Source organism: Anolis carolinensis, unplaced genomic scaffold (assembly GCF_035594765.1).
Source record: "Anolis carolinensis isolate JA03-04 unplaced genomic scaffold, rAnoCar3.1.pri scaffold_13, whole genome shotgun sequence".
NCBI lineage: Eukaryota > Metazoa > Chordata > Lepidosauria > Squamata > Dactyloidae > Anolis > Anolis carolinensis.
The window spans coordinates 9,094,731-9,120,475 of record NW_026943824.1 but is presented as its reverse complement, the minus strand read 5'-3'; the positions used below and the strand labels follow the sequence as shown (position 1 = coordinate 9,120,475).

The 25,745-nt window shown below is 41.3% G+C and overlaps 2 protein-coding genes across 6 annotated transcripts; one reads left to right on the top strand and one right to left on the bottom strand.

Moving 5' to 3' along the window:
• Nucleotides 1-84: 84 nt before the first annotated feature.
• On the bottom strand, nt 85-8,823 carry eri2 (ERI1 exoribonuclease family member 2). Of its 2 annotated transcripts, none has more exons than XM_016997006.2 (9): nt 8,686-8,823; nt 5,641-5,711; nt 5,474-5,557; nt 4,806-4,933; nt 4,502-4,658; nt 3,289-3,389; nt 2,917-2,998; nt 1,993-2,081; nt 85-1,811 (listed from the first exon to the last, which is right to left on the bottom strand). In XM_016997006.2, the coding sequence occupies exons 1-9, from the start codon at nt 8,706-8,708 to the stop codon at nt 462-464; spliced, it is 2,085 nt and encodes a 694-aa protein (XP_016852495.1). In that variant the 5' UTR covers nt 8,709-8,823; the 3' UTR covers nt 85-461. The 2 variants fall into 2 exon arrangements, with proteins under 2 accessions (XP_016852495.1, XP_062820323.1); XM_062964253.1 differs by lacking the exon at nt 8,686-8,823 and adding an exon at nt 5,828-6,095.
• A 100-nt stretch (nt 8,824-8,923) lies between these two features.
• rexo5 (RNA exonuclease 5) lies at nt 8,924-25,704 on the top strand. Of its 4 annotated transcripts, none has more exons than XM_062964254.1 (20): nt 8,924-9,079; nt 11,162-11,307; nt 11,707-11,828; nt 12,141-12,267; nt 12,828-12,915; nt 13,515-13,622; nt 14,216-14,304; nt 14,700-14,815; nt 15,393-15,531; nt 17,125-17,219; nt 17,540-17,642; nt 18,201-18,310; nt 18,571-18,679; nt 19,357-19,455; nt 20,096-20,233; nt 20,400-20,492; nt 20,887-21,106; nt 21,312-21,520; nt 22,188-22,297; nt 23,881-25,704. In XM_062964254.1, the coding sequence occupies exons 2-20, from the start codon at nt 11,194-11,196 to the stop codon at nt 23,960-23,962; spliced, it is 2,271 nt and encodes a 756-aa protein (XP_062820324.1). In that variant the 5' UTR covers nt 8,924-9,079; nt 11,162-11,193; the 3' UTR covers nt 23,963-25,704. The 4 variants fall into 4 exon arrangements, with proteins under 4 accessions (XP_062820324.1, XP_062820326.1, XP_062820327.1 ...); XM_062964256.1 differs by having other exon boundaries at nt 17,540-17,646; nt 18,205-18,310; XM_062964255.1 differs by having other exon boundaries at nt 8,972-9,095.
• Nucleotides 25,705-25,745: the final 41 nt, after the last annotated feature.

Genomic DNA, 25,745 nt, shown 5'->3' with positions numbered 1-25,745 from the left:
GAACATGGTCATACAGCCCAGAAAACACACAGCAACCCAGTGATTCTGGCCATGAAAGCCTTCAACAACACAAGAGAGACAAGCTTTAAAAAAATTAAAACCACAATACTTTATTTCAATTTTTTTTCCAAAAAATGTCAAAAGATTTGTAAACTAATTTCAATAGGTTCTACACATTATAGTTATCCAGCAATAGAAACATAATTCATGAAGTTCTTAAAATGTATACATAGTTAAAAATTTACAAAAAGCAGTGATCAATCACCTATAATGCTAAAATGCTATAATGCTAAGATCCCCCACTGCTTCCCTCAATTATATTTCTTGATTTTTTAAACAAGATTTTAGCAGTTTTATATAGGCTATTCATGATCTATAGACATATAACATGCTTGGTACACAAAATTAACAGTGATGATATGAGCTAACGGTTAAAGGGATGCAGAGGTGGCGATGTTGAGCTACATTCGCATAGAGGGCCGGAGACCCAGGCATTTTGTTTCAGAATTTTCTGAAGCCTTGCAGCTTGCTCTATTAGGTAAAAGCTCCACAGCATTCGAGCAATGAGGCAGAGGCATCAGCTTCTCCTTCAAAAGCACGTGCTCCCATTTGAAATAGCCACAACCCTTTCGACCCCCCTCCGGCTTTCGCACTGGGCAACTATAAAACACTTTGCCATGATTTGGACCCCCGTTTGAAACATTGAGCCGCCTGGCTCTCCGGCCGCACTTGCACATAGGAGCAGTCACTCTGCCGGTTTCCCTAGCCCTGAAAGATTGGTTGACGCTAACAGAGGATTTTAAAATACCAACAGGTATGCTACGTAAACCTGACCCAAATGGCAGGGAGGGTTTAGATGATGTCCCTTTATCTTCATGTATGGAAAAGGCTAGTTTTTTTGATGGAGGCAAAGATTTGGGACTGGAAGGTTTCCGCTTAGAAAGGTTGGGTAGATGTGTCAATTGATTTTTTCCATTAGATACATTTGTGTGAGTAGTTTTTGCCTTTGAAGGGGGCAGCTTAAATACAGAAGTATTTAAACGCTTATTTGGATCTATTTCTATGTTAGAAATAATAGGTGGGTTTATTTTTGTGTTATAAATAGTAGTACCAGGACTTTTATACACAACAGATCCTGATGGTTCCACATTCAGGGCATTTTGTCCAACATTTTCAGATACTATGTTCATTACAGTTGATTCATTCACATCCATCCTCTCTCCAGCCTCATACAAATCCTTACTATTTGTCTGATCCATAGGCTGTAAAGATCCTGAACTCTGATCATCTTGTGATTCTGTTATCAATGCAACATCCTCCCAGTCAGTCAACATTGATAAGCAATCAGTAGTAGTACTTATGTCTGTGTCAGAAATATTGACAGTAGTGAGAGTGGTAGGGACCAAAACCAGTGCTGAATTGGGAGCTGAAAAATTTGAAATTAAATGTCCATTATTTATCCCATGCTTGATGCCTATAGGGTTACAATAGGAAGACTGGAAAGAGCCAAGAGGAGAAAGGAGACTTCCGGTACAGATTTTGTTATGTTCATTGCTCTTCTTGCTCTTGTTTGGCAGAACATGGGTATTCTCGTGTAAATGTACAGAGCTGAAATCTGTCTGTTGATTCAAATGTTCAGAACTGAATTTTTGCTGGTGACTTTCCTTCTTATTTTTCATCTGGCTGGCAAATTCGCCGTTTTTGGTTTTGTCCAAACATGATGCCTGTGCGTCATCACTGCTCAGCAAAGGTGTATCGATGCAAGATTTTCCATTACAAAATCTAGCAATAGAATTCTTTGTAGGAGGGACCTAAATTCCACAAATAAACAAAAAGATTGTGGGAACCAACAACAGAGAGACCAAAAGCAAGTAAGAAACATGGTGTGCCTTACAATTCTTCAGGATGAAATCCAAGTTCAGATTTGTTTCAGTAAATAGTGGTTTCCTTTATATCTGTCAGTCATATGTTCCAAGCAGAAAAGCCACTAACCTTATCTAACGTTTTGGTGATTTTCATCACACATCCATCACGAATCATCCTCCAGGCCAAGTGAGCCGTATTCCGGGAATCATCCAGCCCTTGGGATAATAAAACCTCTATTATAGATAGACTTGCATGCAATACTTTGAAGGGCTGCCGCTGTCACTTATTAATTTTATTTATTTACAGTATTTATATTCCGCTCTTCTCACCCTGAAGGGGACTCAGGGTGGATCACATTGCACACACATAAGGCAAACATTCTTAGCCATAACATAGAACAGAGACAGAGACAAACACTGGGACGGGCTGGCCTCGAACTCATGACCTCTTGGTTAGAGTGATTTGTTGCAGCTGGCTGCTAACCAGCCTGCACCACAGCCCGGCCTGAGAATTCCAATCTAAAAAATACCCTTTTCCAACATATATATGATAAAGAACTGAAGTTGTTACAAAAGAATTTGTAACTATTTATTCCTACCATCCAATGTCAGAAGTCTGTACAGACTGACCTAGCCTTCCCCACTCTACAACTCTGGAGTACTACAGCACCTACCATCCCCATCCATTATCGGAAATTGTATTTTAATAATAAAGGGTGTTTGAAAATGATGGACCCAGTTTAATAGCAGTACATTTCACAATGGCAACATGTTGCAACTACACAAAAAGTTACAAATGGTTTAACGAGTCATCAAGTTTTACTATCTATTTTGAGCCAGAAATAAAAAAATAACTGCGCAAATTGAAAATATCTCCTTGGGCTTTATGTTACGGGGTCACCATCTTGTGAATGACTGAGGCAGACACTCTTTGTGGGCTGGGAGAGGCATCTAATAGTAATCACTTGAAACCCCATGTTTTCAAGTGGTAAGGGTCTCATTCATTCATTGTTCATGGTTGCAAAGATAAAGCCTTTTTTAAAAAACTCACCAGAATGCTCTCTGCCTGCAAATATAATTCCCACATCCTGAAGAGCACCCTTTAATCCTTGTGGCTTCCTAGAGTAAAAAACCTAAGAGCAAATATATGTGAACTCATTAGCCAATCTGTTATATTTAAATGGCCTCAGATTCTTTGTTCCAGAATGTAGTTTTTCACATACACAGCTCTCTTTATTGAGAGCAAAAAAGCAGCAATTTTTTTCTACACATTTCATCTAAATAGGTTTCTCATCAAACCATGAACAGTACACTGCCATGAACAAATTCAGTTATTCTAAGATAGCCATGGATAAAAGGTATACACTATTTTACAAAAATCATCTCAGATAATAGTTATACTCCAGCTTGATAGTACTTTCACCTTGTAAGTTGCTCGGAGATCAATCCAAGAGTTTAAAATGTCAGGTTTTCGCAGCTGTTTCCGCTTACATTCATAATGCAAACAAACTCCTAGGTCCCAATCTATGCAGGAAACAAGTACAGAAGTAACGTCTTACACTTTATGCCTACTGTAGTCAGGTCGAACTGCATCCATTGTTTCTATAACCTTTTCAGTGTGAAATCCTTTTTTATGTTAGAAACAAGGAAATGATCTAGTTAGCGTCTGGCCCTGGAGATAACCTGATGCATGATAACTTGCCAAGGGACATAGTGCAGTTGTGGAAATCTAAAACCGTAGCTGTCTGTTTAGCTGGTGTGAATTCAACAATCAGAGCCAAGGTGAGCAGGTATAATACATAAGCAATCCAGCCTACAGAAAGCTCTTGTGTTACATGCTGCAATTGTGGAATGCATGGGGCAAATTACACTGCTCCAGCAGAAACTCAAAGTTGTGAGTGCATTCTAATGCACAAGCACATTTCTGCATCTAGTAAATCTCCGATTTTTTTCAATGCAAATATTTTATGTTATAAAGGTTCTCATGAAAGTGCATGACAAAACATAGCAAAGTATCATTGAACCATAGAATTTGGTCATCCAGAAAAGCACAATCAAAGCCCCTCTGACAGATAACCATCCAGTTTCTACTTAAAAGCCTCCAAAGGAGGAGCTTCCACCACACTGAGGCAGAGGGTTCCACTCCTGAACAGCTCTTACAGTCAAGAAATCGTTCTTGATATTCAGGTGGAATTTCCTTTCCTATCATTTGAACCCACTGTTCCAGTGAGTTCTAGTCTCCAGGGCAGAGGGAAAAAAAGTCTGCTCCCTCTTCCTTATGACATCGTTTCAAATACTGAAACATGTCTCCTCTCAACCTTCTTTACATAGCAAAACATGACAAGATTTATAGGTACTTTTTTGTATAATTGGCTGTTCCTCCCCATACCTTCATCTCTCTGGAGTGAGGAGAAATTATGGGACAGGAATGTCTTTAGGAGGCCACAAGTCTAAGAAAGAGGAGACATTGAACGCTAGCTCTATCTATCAGCAGTGGCTCCACGAAAGCACTGGGAAGTGAGGAGCGGATGAAATTCTTCATCCCAGACTAGATATTCCAAGGTGCCTGATATAGCTCTGTCCCATTTCATTTCCTGCTGAGCCTCCCCCTTCTTTTTTGGGACACGACAAATTACCTGACCACGTAACAAAAGCACACAGTTTGCCTTCGGAAGCAGCACAGCTTGAATGGCCTGAGGTAAAAATAATGTTTTTCTCCTTTTGTATCTTTTGAATCCATTTGGAAAACTGGGATAAGCATATATGCAAAGGGACGCCATCGTCAACTTGGCTCTTTAAAAAGACAGAACACAAGTAAAACCAATCTTAAGTCAATGCATCCTTAACATAGATAATGTTCATGGAGTTTCGACACTAAGTGAAATTATACACTTGTGCACAAACTGTGCCCAAATTGTAATACAAAATGTGAAACTGTACCTGTGTTATGCCAGTGAGCTCAGTGCAAAATTCAGAAAGAAGCGGATGTTCTTGCGGTTGGACATACATATGAAATTCAGATTCAATCTCTCCATCTGAGGTGTTTAATAAAACTGCTGGAAATTCAACTAATGAAAAAAGTATATTTTAATGAATATTTCTAGTTAGTTTTAAAATAAAACTAGTTTATGTGAAAGTATTGTACAGCTATATTGTTTACAATGACAAAATGATTTGTGTATTATCTTGTATTATCTACAATTACATAGCTATTCTGAAAGCCTTAATCCAGAGCCTCTTCCCAAGAAAACTCCCAAGGTTCAACCTTTCCTGCTGTTCTTTTCAAAGAATGTATAAAATCTGCCAAAACAGTATAGTCAAGCTCTGTGTATGGGTGAAGGGTGAAGCTACATGTCACACTGATTTTGGCTTGCTATAAATGACTGCCATGACAAGAAATTCTTTGGAACGATCAAATCTAATGAGAGGAGAAATTGATAGGAGACACATACATACACACAGTTGCCTGCTTCAGCTATCCAATGCCAGCCTCTCATATAAATTAATACAAACTCTTATGCAAAAAATTGGATAAATATTGTTATGGTTTATTCATTCAGTCACTTCAGATTCTTCGTAATTTTCCCAAATTCTAAACCTTTACTTACTTATTTCTTGACTGTAACATTTCCGTCTGTCGTTCCAGCAGGTAGACTCAAAGTCAATAATGATTAAGTAGTCAAACAACTGCCCTGTAATACCAAAGGAACTGTGAATTGTGATTACTTATAACAACAAGAGAACATTGGCCTTGCAAAACAGACTTAATACTCACGTAGTTTGGGTCTACTGTGACTTTGAGCACTGGGCGATGTTTTAGAGATTCTTCTAATGATACCAAGCTGCCTATAAAAATAAAATCAAGGACATACAACATGAGCCAGCAGGACAGACATACTGAAAAAGCATACTAAACCGCTATAACAAAAATACGTATTTCATCAGGTACACAGCAAACTTACAGTCATCGTGGGGAAACTCATAACAAGCAGCAGTAAGATTACAAAAAACCTATAAAGGTAAAGGTACTATTGAACTAGTGGATTATGACCTGTTAGGATCATAACCTATTAGGGATTATGATCTGTTAGGATCATAGCCTATTGGGTAGCAGAGTTTCGGAAGTGTTCTTTCAGTTTATTAGGTAATGGAAGATCACTAGGTGCATAAATAGCTTGTTTCTATTCAATTCTCTCAGCAGACAAAGATTCAAGTAGAATTCTTTAAAATCACATGTTTGTTTTACTTCATGTATCCAAATATACAGGTACAATTCTTGTCAGGTTAAGCTTTAAAATGTTTCAGTTTGTATTTCAGTTGTCCTCTCATTAATCTGTAGCACTTTGTCACCTACCTCAGGTTTGAAATTTATACGGTGCACTTTATTCAGTCTATTTTTAACTTGTGCTTTAATTATGTTATTAAGTTAGCTATTTTACCTGTATGTGTTAATGTGTGTTTTTATAATTGCACATGTCCCTGTACATTTGATGTGTTTTATATTGTTGCTGTTTTTATCTGGGTTCGACCCGTGTAAGCCGCCCTGAGTCCCTCCGGGGGGATGGAGGCGGGGCATAAATAATAATTATTATTATTAACGTATAGTCTTTAACAGTCTCTTCAAAACTATATTGCTCTGTACACCTCTTTTATAACAGTCCAGCTCCGAGGAATTCATGCCTCACTTCCAACAGACTCAAGCCTCAACTGACTTCTAACTTCCTACACTGGCTTCTGTACCCAAACAGACTCAAGCCTCAACTGTAATTCCTGGAGAGCCAAAGTTTTTCCAGGCCTGCTTTAAACATTTTGAAATCCATGCACAGGCAGTATGAAATAATTGAAAAGACATCTAAATCTAATCTAAATCTAATCTAATCTAAATCTAATCTAAATCCATAATAAAAGCGAAAACCCGTATGTGTGTATGTGGCACAGATATCTGCTCACACAGACAGCCTCCGGCCTCCACAAACAGATTATACTTCCCAGGGTTAAAAATCTAGCAAGTCACTCTTTTCCACTGACATAGTCGTAACGAGCGCCATGAACATGTATCCCAGCCCCTGCCAATGTCCTTCCCAAACACTACAGCCCACCACCCAAGGAATGCTTTCATTTGGGGACAATTTCCTCCTAGATTTTGCTTTGTCTTCCACCACAGGCAGGCATCCCAGGGTTCTCCATTGCTGTGGAATTTGCATGGCCCCGCCCACTGCCCTTTCCTTTCCAATCTCTCTGCATAACAAACAGAGCAGAACTGAGCTGCAACTAAACTTACTGGAGGAGTTTAGAGATTGACTCCACATGGTGGAAGTTGTAGTTCACCCTGCATCAAGTCAGAGCACTGTCACTCCTACTGGGGAATATACAAGAGTTGTAGTTCACCTACAGATTTGACTACTGGTGGGTTTGGAGGGGAACTGGACTGGAAGTTCAGGAGTAGTAGGTACTAGGATTTATAGTTCACTTGCAATGAATGAGCATCACACTTGGCACACAGAGCCCCATAACCTATTGCGCCAAATTGCTATGTGTGTGTGTAAAGAAATCCTTGCAAAAGAACTCTGCAAAATAAAGGGAGCTGAGCTTTGCAGAGGCAAGCCATGCCTCAAACAATGTATCAGTTTGCTGGCAGATGGCTGGATTTGACAGTTGGAATTTGAGCTTGCTGGGAGAGCACAGAAAAAGACAGGCTCTCTAATAGCTACGGTCAAGTAGCAATTTAAATATGCTATGCTGTATATATATTGAATGCTGATTGATTAGTTATTGATCTTATGCAACTACATGGACATTGTACGATTGCAGAACTGTTTATTTGTCTTCAACTCAACAAGTAAATTTCCTTTTGTTCTTTTAATTCCTCTGCCTGGTCTGAGTCTTTTGCACATGGTGTTAACTGGACGCTGCTGATTCCGCTGTACACTCACCTGGGAACATAACCAATACAACATATTGGACAAGTTTGGGGAAAAGGGAGTTATAGTTCACCTGGAACCAGATAAACACTGACCCTCACTGACAATGCACTAGGAGCACACTTCACACAGAGAAGCCTCATGACCTACTGAACATACTGCAGGTATTTGTGGGAAGGGCCCTTGATTTTGGGGGTTGTAGTTCACCTCCATCCAAAGACCACTGAACCCAGCCAATGACGAATCTAGACTTGGCACACAGACTGAACTTGGCACACAGACTGAATATTGCCTGCTGTGAATACTGATAGATATTTCGGGACAATTACCCCAGGAATCTGGAAATTGCAGTAGTTCACCCCCATCCACAGAGTACTGCACCACACAATTCTAGGAATTGTAGTTCACCCACTCCAAACAGAATACATAACATTAAAAGACAAATACAGTAGAGTCTCACTTATCCAACATAAACGGGCCAGCAGAATGTTGGATACGCGAATATGTTGGATAATAAGGAGGCATTAAGGAAAAGCCTATTAAACATCAAATTAGTTTATGATTTTACAAATTAAGCACCAAAACATCATGTTATACAACAAATCTGACAGAAAAAGTAGTTCAATACGCAGTAATGCTATGTGGTAATTACTGTATTTACGAATTTAGCACCAAAATATCATGATATATTGAAAACATTGACTACAAAAATGCGTTGGATAATCCAGAACGTTGGATAAGCGAGTGTTGGATAAGTGAGACTCTACTGTAATACCATTCTCAAATGACCCGGGCATCGCCGGGTCCCCAAGCTAGTGAGAAATAATAATTCAGGACGCATTTGACATCCATACCAAAGGAACATGCTAGGCCCAACTCCCACCTGGGCCTCGCCTTACCTGGCCAACTCCTTCGTCGCCATAGCAATGGCCCATTCGGCCCACGTGACTCCACCGTAACTTCTACCCCTCGCTTGGTTCTCCGAAGAGGCTTTCAAACGGCCCGCCACACCTCCATAGGGTGACGTCAGAGCCCACGTGACTCCGCAACAACTTCTGTTACTCTGGAGAGGCTTGCAAGCGGCCAGCCACGCCCCCTTTATCGATGTCATCGGCAGCTCGGCTACCGAGGTCTGTCATCCACACTTTGCTCTTTAGGACACGCCCCTTTCTCTCCCTCTTTCTCCGAAGCCTTGCCTCAATCGCTTCTCTCAGGCTCAACGCGTCGATTGCCGAACAAGGTGCCTTTTCGATGAGGCTCTTCTTGAGGGAAGGAAGCAGCAAGCGGGAGGAGGTGAGGCCCGAGACCGGTGTGTTATTTCGAGGGGGCTTTTTCTGTGTTTCGGGGCAGACAAGCTCGGAAAGGTTTCCTTCAGGGCAGGCATGGGCAAAGTTGGGCCCTCCGGGTGTTTTGGATTGCAACTCCCACCATTCCTAACCGCCTCAGGCCCTTTCCTTTTCCCCCTCAGCCGCTTAAGCGAAGGGGCCTGAGGCGGTTAGGAATGGTGGGAGTTGCAGTCCAAAACACCTGGAGGGAGAGCCCAACTTTGCCCATGCGTGTTCAAGGGGGTGGGAGGGGGACCCGTACACGTGTAAACCCGTTCACACGTGTCTTCTCTTTTCCCAGTCTTCAGAGGAAGAGAGGGATTGAAACTTTGTACAAATTCACAAGGTTGTAGGTGAACTACAACTCCCATCATGCCAGGTTAACCCCGAGAAACACTATCAGTACTTCATGTTTGTTAATGTTGGGCCACACACACACATATTTTCACTTTTATTATGTGTATAGAAGATTAGTGGTGGTGGCGCAGTGTGTTAAAACGCTGAGCTGCTGAACTTGCAGACCGAAAGGTCTCAGGTTCAGATCCCGGGAGCGGAATGAGCGCCCGCTGTCAGCCCCAGCTCCTGCCAACCTAGCAGTTCAAAAACATGCCAATATGAGTAGATCAATAGGTACCGCTCCGGCGGGAAGGTAACGTCGCTCCATGCAGTCATGCCAATGGCCACATGACCTTGGAGGTGTCTACGGGCAACGCCGGCTCTTCGGCTTAGAAATGGAGATGAGCACCAACCCCCAGAGTCGGTCACAACTAGACTTAATGTCAGGGGAAAACCTTTTACCATAGAAGATTAGTACTATTACATTTATATATATGTATATATAGCCAGCCTTGGGAGACTAGCATGCTTTGGAAAATTACAATGAAAAATAACCCTTATTTATTTATTTACATCATTTTTACCCTGCCTTTCTTCCGGGGGGGGGGGGGGGGGGGACTCAAGGCGGCTTACAATGAATGTGCAAAAATTCATTGCCTAAAAACAGTGTACAAAACAACAATTCATATAAAAGCAGATACCATTATGAAATAAAATCACATTATATAAACTTTTAGATTAAAATCCATTCATCCAGAATCCTCAACATAAGTCTTGGTACAGGTCATGTAAAGTCCATGTTCTCATTCATTAAAATCTTGTGTGCACAACCATGTCTTTAAGGCTTTCCTGAAGCCTAGGAGAGTTGGTATCTGCCGTATGTTGCTTTAATGGGACAATCCTAAATATCTTTATTATTATTATTCAAACTAATGTTTACTTATTTATTTACAGCATTTATACCCTGCCCTTTTCACCTTCTCACCCCAAGGGGACTCAGGGCGGCTCACAAAAATTGGCAAAATTCACTGCCCAATCGACTTAGATGTTTATTCGTTAAGTGCTTGGGCACACAGCCATGTCTTTAAAGCTTTTCTAACATTTAAGTATTATTATTATTTCTATCCCACTATAACTCACTAAAAAGAGATCTAAAGCAGTGAACACTAACAATACAATACAGAGTGTAAAACCTAAAAATACATGCTAATATTAATATAGAATGAAACATTGAAGCTATTACAAATAAACAAAACATCCTAAGTCAGACTGAACACGCTGATCAGGATGCTAAGGGGTGCATCTACACTACAGAATTAATGCGATTTGACACCATTTTAACTGCCCTGGCTCAATGCTATTGGATCCTGAAAGCTGAAATTTGGTGAGGTTACAGAACTTGTCAAACTACAACTCCCAAGATTCCACCGAGCCATAGCATTTAAAATGGTGTCAAACTATTCATTCTATCGTATAGGTCAGTGGTTCTCAACCTGTGGGTCCCCAGATGTATTGTCCTACAACTCCCAGAAATCCCAGCCAGTTTACCAGCTGTTAGGATTTCTGGGAGTTGAAGGCCAAAACATCTGGGGGCCCACAGGTTGAGGACCACTGAACTAGATGCACCCCAACTATTATGGAGCAGAAATATTGTTTGTTTATATGATTTTCTTTTCTTTTCTGACCTTTCCTTTCCTTTTATTTTCTTTACCAGTTGACCCACTTTAAACAATATTTACAAACATAATGGCTCCAGAAACTCAAGTAGTTAAAAGCAAAAGACAGTGTGAAGATAATGAGAATGAAGAAGAGCCCCAGAAGATTAAAAGGAAGAGGAAGTTTGCTGAGAATGAGAAAGAGGTGAAAGCTATAACCCTGAGCAAAGTGACTATGTATACTTTCCACATCATAGATTTTGATCCTTTGAAGGATTATTTTTTCCATGTTTCCTGCAGTGTTGCATCCTTTGTATTCACACTACAGCATTAATCCAGTTTTGCCATGACTCAGTGCAGTTGAATCATGGGAGTTGTTATTTTACAAAGTCTTTAACCTTCTCTGCAAAGGATTCCAAGTAGTGTTAACTTATGTATAACTAAAATCTGGCACATTTGCTGCCTGTCTGTCTCTCTTTCTTTCCATTGCTCATGGTGCCTTTGTGTCTTGTCCCTTTCTGGATTTCATTACTTGCTACAATGGCTCCAATTTTTAAAACAATCTGTGTAAACAACTCTGAGCTTGTTGTGTCTTATTTCTCAGGCAAAGAAACCTCATTTGTCTGATGCATTGTTTGGGGGAGAGTGCAAAATCAGCTATGACCAACTGTATGAATTCCTCAAATATGCTGCGTTAGGAAAACAACACGGAGCAACACAGTCCAGGTAGACCCTCTGTTTTTGTCATGTAAGGCTTCTTAAAAAAAGTCCAAAAATAAAGATTATCCACATGGATGGCCAAGATAGTGACTTCTGTTATTTCTGATAGTTTGTATAAACTTTGCTTTGTGCAAAATATATTTTTAAAATTGTGTGTACGAGGAGTATGTGCAACATAAATGAATTTCAAATTTAGATTTGAGTCCATCTCCAAGATACCTCATTATATATATGTATATCCAAAATCTTAAAATATTTCTGGTCCCGGGCATTGTACTTTTGTTAAATAAATATGTTTTCTTTCAATCTGTGGTGCAGTTGGTGCCGAATTCATCATCGCAGGCGTCTGTCTGGTGTGTCAGTCGTGGTTTTACGCGAAGTGAGTCAGCTCCATTTCTATCTGTTCTACTTACAGTTCAAGTTTCTGAGGAGGATGTTCAGACATGTAAGTTTCTTTCTGTGATCTGATCTGAATTAGTAATACTGGTAGGAGGGAGATCCCTCCATCCATATGTAATGCTAATGAATGTAGTGGTGTCATTGCACTTCTTGTTGAGTTGTGGGAGGCTACATCCACATGAGAGACTACCTTATAGATACTTTCAACCCTCAAAGTCATCTGGAAAAGCCCTGCTCTGGAAATTCCGCAACATAGTTATTCGGAGCAGGATATTGTGGCTCCTACTGTGCAGAATTCTTTTCCACCTGAAATTGGGCATGTGGTAATTTTAGATGTGTGCCAAAGACTTTGTTTTTCTACACTTTCCCTGTATAGCCTAACCTGCCATATATTTCAAGGATAATATAAATATTCTAGGCTGAGTTCTATTTGTAGACCCAGCCAAGGTTGAATAAATCAGTTGGTAGCCCAGTCCTTATGTAAACCCCAAAGATTCAGTATAATTGCTCTAGTTGGGTCTGCACATAAGATTATTTTGTATTTTTAATTATATGTATTGCCATATTTCTTCAACTGTCACACACGCGTCCTGTGTCTTTTAATAGCATTTTTCGCTACCACCTGCATCAGGTGATTTTATGGAAAGACTTTGTGGAGCAGGTATAAAGAACCATCGGCAAATCAGCAGCCTAGGTAATATTAATATTATATTTATTGTGTGTTTTTAAATATAATTTATGCACCCTTGAATGCCTGAAAACATATTATAATATCATATTAGTATCTGCTAATAAAAGCAGGACTTTTTCATTTGTGTTCCTGAAGATATATAACAGGCTTCCCTAAGAATCAAGAAGTCATTCCTTTTTATTTAACAGTTCCTTTTTTCCCATTTCCAAATCCCCTTTCAGTGTAGCTATGTCCTCTGAGGAATTTGGAGAGCTGTAGTGAAAAGAAAGTATTCCAAACTATTGTTTTCCTGCCTTTATTCTCCATTTATCCTTCTCAGTTCTTCCATGATGGGTAGAAAAGATTCTGGGAGAAAACTATAGTGGAAATGGGTTGCTGCGAGTTTTCCGGGCTGTATGGCCATGTTCCAAAAGCATTCTCTCTGGACGCCTTCACAACCTCTGAGGATGCTTGCCATGACGTGGGCGAAATGCCAGGAGAGAATGCTTCTGGAACATGTCCATACAGCCCGGAAAACTCACAGCAACCCAGTGATTCCAGCCATGAAAATCTTCAACAACATATAGTAGAAATGTTCACAATAATTCCTTTTTGGATTTCAGAGTTGGAGAAAGATCCTGTGATTCAGAAATATGGAAATGAATGCCGTGGGCTCTCCAATTACATTTTAACACCGAAGGAGATGCGTCTTCATAATTACCCCATAGAAGGTAGATTTCCTTATAGTTGGTGAAGATTAATCTGCAAATCCTCATGATTTGTGAATGGAAAGGCTGCAAAGGGTACAAAGGGCAGTATATGACTTTTCTGATTATCTGTATCAGAGTAGGCTAAGAGCGAGGCTTAATACAAACTACAGAATCATACAATCATAGTTTGAAGGGGTCTCAGGAGTGACAAAGTCCAACTCCCTGCTCACTGTAGTCTCTACAACTAAACATCCCCAGCAGGTAGCTCTCCAGACACATTTTGAAGACATTCTGAGAAAGGAAATCCCATCATCTATATGGACAGTTGGTTCCATTGCCGAGGTGAAAGACACATTGCTGTATTATTTATAATAGATAATAGTTTTAACAAAATGGCTGTAACAGCTCTGTTGAAACAAAGAAATGAAAAGCTCAGCTCTAGCCCAGAGTTCACACTCTTGTTTTGAGCATGAAATGCTGTGTTTTCTGAATTAGGGTAGAAAAAAGAGTGCTCAGGATGATTGGTAAACCGTGGGATGTTGCAGGCAAGGGAATGAGTTTCTGAGCCCTTCAGCCACAATGGCTCTCGCGCTATGTTTTCTTTTCTCTTCCAGGGCACGATGACTGTGTCTGTTTCGTTCGCACTCCCTGCAAGGGTCCTGTAACAGACAGCAGCCCCCTCTTCGGACTGGACTGCGAAATGGTACGTTAAAAAGGGGGATGTCACACAAAAGCTTTCACATTACTTTCTACATCATCATTATTATTTTATTTATTTCCCATCTCTCCTCTCCTCTCTCTTAGGCTTGCCACACCTTGGTTTGTGTAGATTGCAAGCATGGGAGCAGGGCTTGTCTTATCCTCTATGTTTTCAAAAAATAGAAGGCATTTTGTGAGCCTTACAAGTTGTAAAGTTGGCTATAAATGCTATAAATGATGAATAAAAACAAGCCCTGTGCACATGATCAATGTATATAGATTTGTTGCTACCATATAGGATGAGATACTTGGATGCTGCAGGTGAGAGGTTGGTGAAAAATGCCCGGCTTGATATTTCCTCACTTGAACCTTTCTCTGTTTCTACCATTTCATCCTCAGTGTCTCACTGAAAAGGGGTCCGAACTCACGCGAATCTCAGTGGTGGATGCCAGTGGCCAGTGCATTTTGGATGAACTCGTCAAACCCAAATTACCAATAATAAATTATCTCACCAGGTATTTTACTTCTACACGTGTTCTTTGAAAAAAAGCACTCAGACAATGCCTGAGTTCAGAAGAGTTTCAAGAGCGCTTATACCCTCAAAATGTGCTCTCCTGTTCTTAGAGCCCATCAACATATAACACAGGGGTGAGTGGGTTTTAAACTCCCTGCTGGCTTTAAACTTTATACAAATAGCAAGTCTTATGCTATACTCAAAATGTGTTATCGGAGGCTTTCATGGCCGGAATCACTGGGTTGCTCTGAGCTTCCTGGGCTGTATGGCCATGTTCCAGAAGCATTCTCTCCTGACGCTTTGCCCACATCTAGGGCAAGCATCCTCGGAAATTGTGAGGTCTGTTGGAAACTAGTCAAGTGGTGTTTATATATCTGTGGAAATCCCAGGTTGGGAGAAAGAACTCTTGTCTGTTTGAGGCAAGTGTGAATGTTACAATTGATCACCTTGATTAGCATTTAATGGCCTTGCAGATTCAAAGCCTGTCTGCTTCCTGCCAGTTCTGACTTCGCTAGCATTACCCAGTCTTTAAAATACTTGATTTCTGAAATCCCTGAATGATCTGTTCTGTTTTGAAGCTACTCTGGCATCACCGAGAAGCTGCTTCTCCCAGTCGTGACGACCCTCTCTGACATCCAGAACCAATTAAAGAATCTGCTCCCTGCTGATGCGGTTTTAGTGGGCCACTCCTTGAATTTTGACCTCCGAGCCCTAGAAGTGAGTTGATCCATTTAGTGGCGCTTCTGTCTCAAGGGACTGAGCCTCTCACCCAAAGGATAGCGGGAGCAAAATAGAAATGTGGGGCTGTGGCTTCAGAGAGGGGCTCTCTTGCTCTCCATTTCCTGCCTTGTTGGCAGCAGGTCAGGTTTATTGATTGGTTGTACTTTTAAACTACCGGGCAGCAAATAAATCTGGGCAGAGGGCAAAGCATTTAAAATATAAAATGCAAACCATAAATCAATAAAGGATTACTAGAAGCATCACGTAACAAAACTAAGAGTCAGCAGTGTTTTTTAAAAAAGTATATGAAACTCAAGCAGTATTATGGAATGACTAGAGCTTGGCTTGGGTACCACTTGTTAATTGTTTCCACTTGTTGTTGTTGTTTTCATTATTGGTATCCTGCTTTTTTGATCTACAAATGTTGGCCTTCCCATCTGGCAAAATGGGGTCACTCCTCATGCAGCAAACCTGAGGTGTCTCAAAAGAATAGTGAATTTATGGTTATTTAATTTGTATTTTTACTCCAAGAGGTATTGTGGGATTTTCTCCTTCTTGTGACAAAATAATTTGGACTGGTTGGATGCTGTACATGTACCAAGAATATGTTGTCGAAGGCTTTCATGGCCGGAATCACTGGGTTGCTGTGAGTTTTCCCGGCTGTGTGGCCATGTTCGAGAAGCATTCTCTCCTGACGCTTTGCCCACATCTATGACAGCCATCCTCAGAGGTTGTGGGGTCTGTTAAAAACTAGTCAAGTGGGATTTATATATCTGTGGAATGTCCAGGGTGGGAGATAGAACTCTTGTCTGTTTGAGGCAAGTGTGAATGTTGCAATTAATCACCTTGATTAGCTTGAATAGCCTTTCAGCTTCAAAGCTTGTCTGATTCCTGCCTAGTGTAATCCTTTGTCGGGAGGTGTTGGCTGACCCAGATTGTTTCTTGTCTGGAATTCCCCTGTTTTTGAGTGTTGTTCTTTATTTACTGTCCTGATTTTACAGTTTTTTTAAGTACCAGTAGCCAGATTTTGTTCATTTTCATGGTTTCCTCTTTTCTGTTGAAATTGTCCACATGCTTGTGGATTTCATTGGCTTCTCTGTATAGTCTGACATGGTGGTTGTTAGAGTGGTTTCCCCCAGGCAGGAAGCAGCCAAGCTTTGAAGCTGCAAGGCTATTCAATGCTAATCAAGGTGATCAATTGCAGCATTCACACTTGCCTCAAACAAACAATAGTTCTTTCTCCCACCCTGGACATTCCACAGATATATAAATCCCACTTGCCTAGTTTCCAACAGACTTCACAATCTCTGAGGATGCCTGCCATAGATGTGGGCAAAGTGTCAGGAGAGAATGCCTCTGGAACATGGCCATATAGTCCAGAAAGCAACCCAATACCAAGAATACTTTTTAGGAATTAGGTGAAGTTACTCCCATCCTTCCAGTGTTAAAAGAGTTATCTTTGCAACCACCATTCCTAAAGGAACCAAGAAAGACCCTTAGACTAAACCAGTTTACAGCCTTAAAATCACAGCCTGCAAGTAAATACCTTTTAAAAAAACCTTTTCCTAATGTCCTTTTCACCTCTTCCAGATGGTGCATCCAAATGTTATAGACACCTCTGTTCTTTTTGCCAGGAAACGGAACAAAAAGTTCAAGCTCAAATTCTTAGCAGAAGCTGTTTTAGGGTAAGACTGGTTTTTTTCTCTGAAATTATTTTGTGACCCAAATCAATACTTAAATAAAAAGAAGTTGGAAATAACGTGCCATGAAAGCAATTCTTCTGAGCAATGTTTTTCCCAAGTGATTACATCTGCAATCCTATGCTTACTGAACTAGGATCATGACAACCCCCACAACTGTGTCTGGATAATACTGAAAATACAGAAGGAAGTCATCCCTGCAATTGGCAGGGGATTTTTTTTCACGCCATGCTATTCTACAAAAATATTGCAAAGTTCATCTACCAAGGACCGACCTTTGTGTGTTTTGTTTCTCTCCTTTATAGGAAAGACATTCAACGCATGGATGGAACAGGCCATGATCCAACAGAAGATGCTCTGTGTGCGCTGGAATTGGCCCAGTATTTCATTAATCAGGGACCCAGAAAGGCATGTGACATTGCTTTTTTTTACGTGTCTTACATGTAAAGTAAATAGGCCTTTTCCTTACCTATCTATCTGTTTATGCAGAGCCAGTGAAGGTTTGCAGAGGGACAAGTTGATATCAAGCTTCTACCTCATGACGCTCACAATCTAAAGTTTGGCCCAATGGAGGCAGGGCAGAGAGAGTTTGAAGGTGGAGACACAGAGGAAAAATAGAATAGTTCAGTATAGGGAGGGTTATGATCATTATGGCAGAACTTGGAAAATAGTTTTTTTAGGCTACACTTTCAAGAAAATTTCTGCCACCAGGGCTTTTACAATTCCGGGACTACATTTCAATTACAATTATGGGGTTTTTTAAGCTCAAAACATTGTAGTAACATTTCCAAACACTGCAATAACCACTTAAGATGGCTCTGTGCTAACTCCCGATGTTTGGGGCAGCATGTCTCCGTGTACTAATTGTAGGGAACCTGAGCATTTTCCCAGCAGAATGCTGACTCTGCAACTTGATTGAATGCAGAGAGAAGAATGTTCTGGTAACATCTATTGATTTCCTGGCAGGTAGCCGAGATGAACCTGGAAGCCCAGTTGCTTGAGACAAGGAAGATAGGAGAGAAGCTGAGCTGTGCCTTGCCAAACCCCCAAAATGGGGCCCAGAAACCCACCCAAAGGTAAAAAGTCTTTGTAATTCTGAGTTCTTGTGGGCAAAAGGCTTATTATCCAAACCTCCTGCAATGTCTTTCTATATAACACCTCCCCAAGCTCTGAAACATCCTGGCAGAGTCTATGGAAAAATGCTCTGCAAATAAGATGTCCCATATAAAAACCTATCTTCTAGCTACAGAATGTATTTGCCAACACAATCAGTGTTAAATACAGCATTGGGTTTAGTTCTTTTTCAAAGTGCTTCCACTTTCCTTTTTGTTTCTAGCCTTCTTGACATTTTGCATTCTGTTGGTCAGAAAACATTGCTTCTTGGAGGATGGGCTGAAGCAGCTTCCAACAACGGTCAGACTCAAACAGGGCCTCAAAATAAACAAGTGAGTTTCATACATCCCTCCAAGGCTTCATGATTTTCCTATCCTGAGGAACCTGAGAGGCACACAGCCTTGGCACTTAAAGAAATCACAAAGAGCTCATTTAGGGAAGTAAATACTTGCAGTGCCCCTGAGAGTCAACCCCTGACCCTCATGGTACTGGTGGGAGCTGCAGCCCCAAATAGTAGGATGGCACAAAGCTGCCTCCCACTGCCCTACAGCCATCCAGGCGGGGAGTGAGGAGCTGCACAGGGACCAGAGGCCAGTTTCCCTGGAGGTATTTGGAAGGGGAGGGCAACTCTAGGGCAGTGGTTCCCGACCTGTGCTCCATGGGTGTGGACAACATTTGGCCCCATGTCCTGAACCAAACCATCAGTAAATCTTCCAGAAAGACGCCTGTATGTGAAGGCTTTGCACAGTAAAACTTATCTTTAGCTCTACAATGACTCTTCCTTCCCTGGCTGTCCATTGCTTCTTCCTGATCTCAAAGCCTTCAAAAATCTTCCAGGTCAAGGAGAAAATCCAGTGTATCTGCATCACTGGCTTCTGGATTTCGACCTAGTTGTTGTTCCAAGCCTCCTTACAACCCCATGTTGACTCTAGTTTTCCAAGGATCCTGATGTTCAGTTGAAGGATACAGCAATACCTGAGCTTGGATGTCTCTTGTTTAATGTTGTTAGATTCTCCAGAGAGCCCTGGAAGAGGTTCCCACATCCTCCTTCAGTGTGATTCAGTTTGGTCTGGGTTCAAGGCAGGATACATCTGACCTCGTTGCAAAAGTAAGTTCAAAGGTAAACTGTGTTGGCCAGGGTCAGATCTAAAATTGATCTAAAAGGCAAGTGGGGAATTGGTTGGACTTTATATTCTTAGCAAAGTTTGTTTCCAACAAATATCAGAATAGCTGAAACCTCCCATTACTACTGTATGTTTTCCTTCTGCATGCTTGGTCATCTGTTCAAATCTGTTTTCAGATTTGGAATATTTGCACATACATAATGAAATATCTTGGGTATCCATCACTCCTGCCATTTTATGGATTTTCTTGCTGTTTCATAGATTCTCACATCTCTCTCCCACCTCATGTCTCTCTCCAAGTGAAAGCATATGATGGCAACCATTTCAGATTTCCAAATTAGGAATGCTTATTCTATACTTCTGTAATCTTGCATGGCCAGAGTTTGGACTAGATGACCCTTACAGTCCCTTCCAATTATGTGAGAAATATATGGTAGCATCTATGCTACCATATATTTCTGGTGGATAGAAGATAGTTTGGGACCTCCAAGTAGATCTCTAGGTGATTCACTGAAGGCCAGAAAGGATTTCTGGGGCCCAATGGGATGAGTTGCTTGGTTGGTTTTTAAAAAGCAGCCACAACAAAAAGCTTCCCTCTTCCACCCTCTGTATTTCCTTCCTTAGATGCGGACCAAGCTGGCCAACCTGCTGACAATCTATGCAGGCCCATTTGGTAAAGACATATGTCTGAAGCCTTTGAAGAAAATCTTTAAGAAGTACGGCCACATTCAGTCAATAAGGATCGTTCCAGACACATCGGAGGTAAACAGCTGGACAAAAGTAAACTCTGCAAGACCCTCAGCATCTTTCTATTTTCTTCCTTCATTTTGAGCTTCAGAGCATTGTATTGCTGCCTTCCCCAGAACATAGAAAAGTTACTTTTGGGACTACAATTTCCTGAACAAAGCAACCTTTTTTTTTTCCAAAGCCACATATCTGTATCCAGTATGAAGTCCAAGAAGCTGCTCAGCTTGCTGTGGAGAGACTAAATGGGGAAGAAATTGGTGGCTCTCTAGTCAAGGTAAGACTCTAGAATTTTAAAAATTAATGTTGTTTACATATCCAACACTTACTTGACCTGGGTATTTCATTTCACATGTGCCTGTCTTCACTTTGAATAAGACATTCACTGAAACATGTTGACTTTCTCTTCTTATTCATGCCCCTTCCATGCTATTTCTGCCTCTGGTATTCATTTTCTATTTAAAAAGTAATGTCTGCTTCATGAACGGAGGTAAACCTGTACATCCTCCTCTTTTCAGTGCCTCCCAGGGACTTCGTGTCCTGCTTTCCAATCTGCAAGTGTCCTGTTGGAACTTGTAGCTTCCCTCTCAACCTCTGATGGGATGGACTCTGAGAAAGCTGCTCTGTATGTAGATGCCTGGAAGTGGACTGTTTCTGCTTGATGCCTCCAGGTTCAGAGACCCATCACAGAGAGCACCTTGGATTGTGAGATGCTTCTGAAAGAGCTGGAAAAAGATTCCGACAATGAAGGTGTCATTTACTTGGCAGGACTGAGGAAGACTCAGCGGGAGGCAGATCTGCAGCAAGAGTTGGGATATTTGAAAGACTTAGCTTCTGTTTTTCTGCCAAGGGATCCCAGGACAGGCAGAAGTCGAAATTACTGTTTTCTGAGTAAGTACAGCATGAGCAAGAGGTGCAAAATGCAAGGAAAGCCAAACACAAAAGCAGTAACACTTTGTAAATCCTGTGGGCACAAACAAGAACATGAAGCAAGAAGTGAAGCACTGTTTCTGATCAGAAGGCTAGTTTTGCTTTTTGTTTGAATGCTGTGGAGGAAGCAGTTTGCAAGCCATTTGTTTGTTTTGTTCCTCCTTAGAATTCAAGACGCCACAAAGTGCTGCCAATGCGCTAACAGCCATAGAGGAGCACGGGGCCCAAGGCAGTGACCTCCGGGGCCGGTGGGCCCTGACCCCTCCCCACTTGCATCAGTGGGCATCGAAGATCAGTGCAGAGGGCAGCCAGTTGGCAGAACCATCGTCACACCCTGAGGCTTGTCTGCAGGAAGTGGAGCCGCCCTTTGCCCTGGTGAGGTTTATGACGGGCATCCCCTATCCCTCTGTAGTTCACTACATCAGGGTTTCTTACACTTTTCCCACACTTTTCCACCCAAGGAAGTTTCCCAGACTGCAGGAATAAAAATCTAATATTTACTAATAAAAAGGAAAATCAGCCTGATTTGTTATGAAGTACAGCTGAAGCATTTTCTGCAAAGTCTGCTGTAAAAACTACACATTTTTGTTAACCAATTCATGTACCATACAGTAAATGTCTAGGTTCCTTTTCCAGTTTTTTTGGCAACATCATCATCATCATCATCATTATGTGTCAAAATGTACATAATGAAATGCTTTTGGGTTGGAAAGATTAGCCGTTTATAAGAAATGTCGCCCAGGGGATGCCAGACTGTATTTGTCTTCGAAGAAGTTCTTTCTGTGTCCCTTTTGCAACATTGAACTAAAGGACCCACAGTTTAAGAAGTAGAACACTGGATCATCTGGAATATCTTTGATCCATTTCAGGTTCCAGCTCTCAGAAACCAACATGGCCTCATTAAGAATTTGGGGAATTGTAGCCCAAAATTGTTTCATATTGATGTCTAAAGGCCAGTGAGGTTGCTGTATCTCCAATGCTTCAGACTGTATTCTAGATTGCTTTTTCCCTCCTGATTTGTCTTTGTGTTATACCCACACAGGAGCAAGAAGTTCAAAAACAAATGAAAGCATTGGATCGCAAAATCAAAAAGTTTTTCCAGCACTTGCCAAATCACACACTCTGCATCGTTCTATTGCCGGGCTCAAACAGGTAAAATATAATAATAAAGATGCTGGTTGTCTGCCTTGTGAAATTGCAAACAGGAAGCAAACTGGGCTGTTGGGCTATCAAGTGAGTCTGCTTATGGACATATCAGATGGGGTCAGCATGAACCTTGGCCCCATTTGACATGTCGCTCTCTCAGGAAAGGTCATGGCAACATCCAGTTGACGGAAACAGATAAAAGCTTTTCCAGTATTGATCAGGAATTGATTGCTAATGGAGCAGGAGAGGGTCCAACGCATTCATACATCAATAAGGCCACCATTAGAGACTCTGCTTAGAAGAAAGAAGTGTGTAGGAATTGTGCAGGAAGCCTTCTGCTTGTCCACTAAACATTCAGAACCATTAAGGTTTCTGAAAAGAATTGCCATTTTTGTCCTATGACCCTAGCTGCGTTTTGAGCTGACGATCTCTGTATCCCTTTGTCCACATGTTTTAAATTCCTAATACATGGTCTTACATAGTAAGAAAAGCCCTAAACTTTACCCCATAGGAGTAACAAAAAGTGAAAGGGGGAGGTATAAACAGGAAGCTTCAAACACCCCTTTTTAGTGTAAGCTGCAGAAAGAGGGGTCAAAGGGATCCCACATTTCTTGCCCTGATACTTTTTCCTTCTAATGGGCAACATAGAATCTTCCTACATTGCCTGCATTAAGCCCTCAAATACGATCGCGTTCATATCAGTTGAGCTGTCTGGCATCTCCGGAGCTGCTCTTAACTCACACTTACAGCTGCAGACAATCCGCTCAATGGTATTGTGAGAAGCTTTACGGCTTTTCTGTATCTTCTCGATGCAAGGGATATGTGGCTCCAGGCCTCCTTTTATTTTTCAAGGGCTTAAAGGGGGGAGAAGAGGACCCCAGAGACTAGACTGGCTTGGTTATTGTTCTCCGGCGCATGCCATGTGCGTTTAAAGAGTCTGTGGCTGCACCTTCGTGTGCGTGCCATAATCCTTTTAACAGGCCGTAGCAGTTGCTGAAGGTCTTCTCTCCTGTTTTGCGTAAACTCCGCATGCAGCCACTGCATTCGCTTCACCAGCCATGGGGGAAACCTGGGCGCAAGGGGTAAGGCACGGCAGGCCTTTCTAATTGCCTTCGCTTCCATCCTTTGATCTGAAGGCGTTGAGGGCACGTTGCTTCCAAGTACGTAGTTCTTTTGCTACAAAAAAGCCAGAGGTTACAAGCAAAAATTATTGCAGTCTGGGTTTTCCAGTTCTCTTTTAGCAACTGAAATCATGCCAGTACATCCATTGCACTCATATAGATTAATAGTGGGGATGAAGGTTAATTTTAACTCTTAACTAGTCTGTCCTGTTTGCACTTATCCATGCGTAGTTGGTGCAGATGGAAACATGGTGACCGATGTCACTGCTTGGATTAATCCTGCCTACAGTTGCAGTAGCCTATATTTCAGATGAAGGAACTAAGTAGTGGTGGAACCCTGTGGCATTCAGTAGTTCAGCGTAACTTGATTATAAGGCACACTCATTTCTTTCTTTCACCATCAGAATCTTCACAACTGGCATATCCTTTGAAGAAAAGTTATGCATATGTTTATTTCTTTCCCTCCAGGCCTTCTGAATCTCACCCGGGCTTTGCCCTGCTGGGCATCAAAGAAGAAAATCCACTTCTTAGCTCTTGTGCCTGGTGCTGACACTTGGAAAAACATGGCAAGTTTTGTGAAACCCTATCATGTTTCAAATATTTTTAATTATATGAAGATATTAAACCATTTAAAAATATCAATCCAGTGGTCAACCCCGTAAAGGATTCTTTCCTAAGTGTGTTTAGAGCCAAATACTGTTGGGAAGTTTTGAAAGGGGTCAAAACCACAACATTCTCCATTCTTTTTAAAACTGACCAACATGTTGTGTTCAGCAGCATTCAGGTACATTTAGCAGTTTGGTAGATAGAACACCAGTTGAGGACTGACTCCCTTGTATCCAATGATATCACAAGCTCTTCCTGCCGAAATCCCTTGAATGACATAGTTATCTAAGGATTCTGCAAGATAAAATTCAGTAATAATAATAATACTTTATTTATATCCCGTCCTATCTCCCTGAGGTGACTCAGAGCGGCTGAGGACCAAATATCCTCACAGTAAAAAAAAAAAGGCTCCAGTGAATTCAACAAAATTGAAGGCAAGGATTTTTCACACCCATTGGTCATACCAATGAAAGACAAGAGAGGTTTTTGTAAGAACTGCTTAACAAATTGCCTCTGAGAATGGTGGATTCCTATCTTTTGAAGTCTTTAAGTAGAATAGGGTTGGACTAAATGACGCTTGTCATGCCTTCCATTCTGTGATTCTGGGTCTCAGTTCAAAATAAGAAGGACCTAAATCCAGCTTCCCATTCAGCCATGAAACTAGATGTGATATGAAGTTGGCCTGACATTACACCTGGAGTAATGCATTCCCATCAAGGCAACCATTTTCTTCCACAATTCAAGGAAGATCCCTGCTTCTTTCTTATTGCTCCACAAATTCCACAAGTGTTATTTATTTCCCAAAGTCTGAGGTTTTAGAAGTGGAGGAGCAGCAGGGCAAAGGGAAGGCTATATCATACCAAAGAAAAGAACAACTGTTGTGCATTTGGAAGAAGAGTTGCTCAACCAGGCTCCCTGTCTGGTCACAGCCCGAGGCGCACCCAGCCCTGGACATGTGCAAAGGCGGCAGCCAAAAGAGCGAGACGGAAAGAGATACGCTCCAAGGCTAAGTTGGCATGCCCCCCCCCCCCCCCCCCGGCCTCAATTAGGCTTTTGTTTTGGACAACGTTGAAGACATTAATCTTGTTTATAAAAGAAACTGGGACGGATGGCAACGGCAAGCTCTGGAAGCTGAATTTATGTATTAAGAAATGGAAGCCACAGACTAATATGAAGTGAATGCAACAAAATGTGTGGTGCTGTTTCCTTTTCTCTCTTTTTAACGTAGATGCTTTGGCAGGGCAGGCTGAGCTAATTTCCCCCTTAAGGACATTCTCTTCAGGGCATCTGAAAAAGTGGATTGCTATCCAGGAAAGCTTACGCCAACATAGATCAGTTAAGTTGTAATGGTACTGCTAGATTCCTCTCCCCACAACCACCTCTTTTTGCTGTTTTTTTCTTCTCTCTCTTCAAGGAAGATACTTATGTAAAAGTTGGCCATCACATATACAATGACTTGCCACAAGGAAGCTTGTCACAACCTATTGGAATTGGGACATTTAAGATGGCACTTTGGACCAAGCTATGTTGGCACTCAAACAGTGTCCCAAATGCATTTATAGGTTCTGAGTTGACTTACTGAATCAATGGTAAATACATATTGTATAAATCAAGGGCAAGTTTGGGAGCCAAAATTATGGTTTTGTATACAATCTGTGGATAAACTGGATTCTGTGAAGTTTGCAATAGTCTCCTTGCTGCTATGTTCTGAAATAAAACTCAAAATG

Excerpts from the sequence above, each read along its gene's own strand:
- rexo5 (XM_062964254.1), top strand. The coding sequence starts at position 11,194 with ATGGCTCCAGAAACTCAAGTAGTTAAAAGCAAAAGACAGTGTGAAGAT. Across the intron at positions 15,532-17,124 it reads TTGACCTCCGAGCCCTAGAA|ATGGTGCATCCAAATGTTAT; the intron begins GTGAGTTGATCC and ends CACCTCTTCCAG. Across the intron at positions 20,493-20,886 it reads TTGGTGGCTCTCTAGTCAAG|GTTCAGAGACCCATCACAGA; the intron begins GTAAGACTCTAG and ends TGATGCCTCCAG.
- eri2 (XM_016997006.2), bottom strand. The coding sequence starts at position 8,708 with ATGGCGACGAAGGAGTTGGCCAG. Across the intron at positions 5,712-8,685 it reads GCGACGAAGGAGTTGGCCAG|GCAGCTTGGTATCATTAGAA; the intron begins GTAAGGCGAGGC and ends TTATTTTTATAG. Across the intron at positions 5,558-5,640 it reads TCACAGTAGACCCAAACTAC|GGCAGTTGTTTGACTACTTA; the intron begins GTGAGTATTAAG and ends TTGGTATTACAG.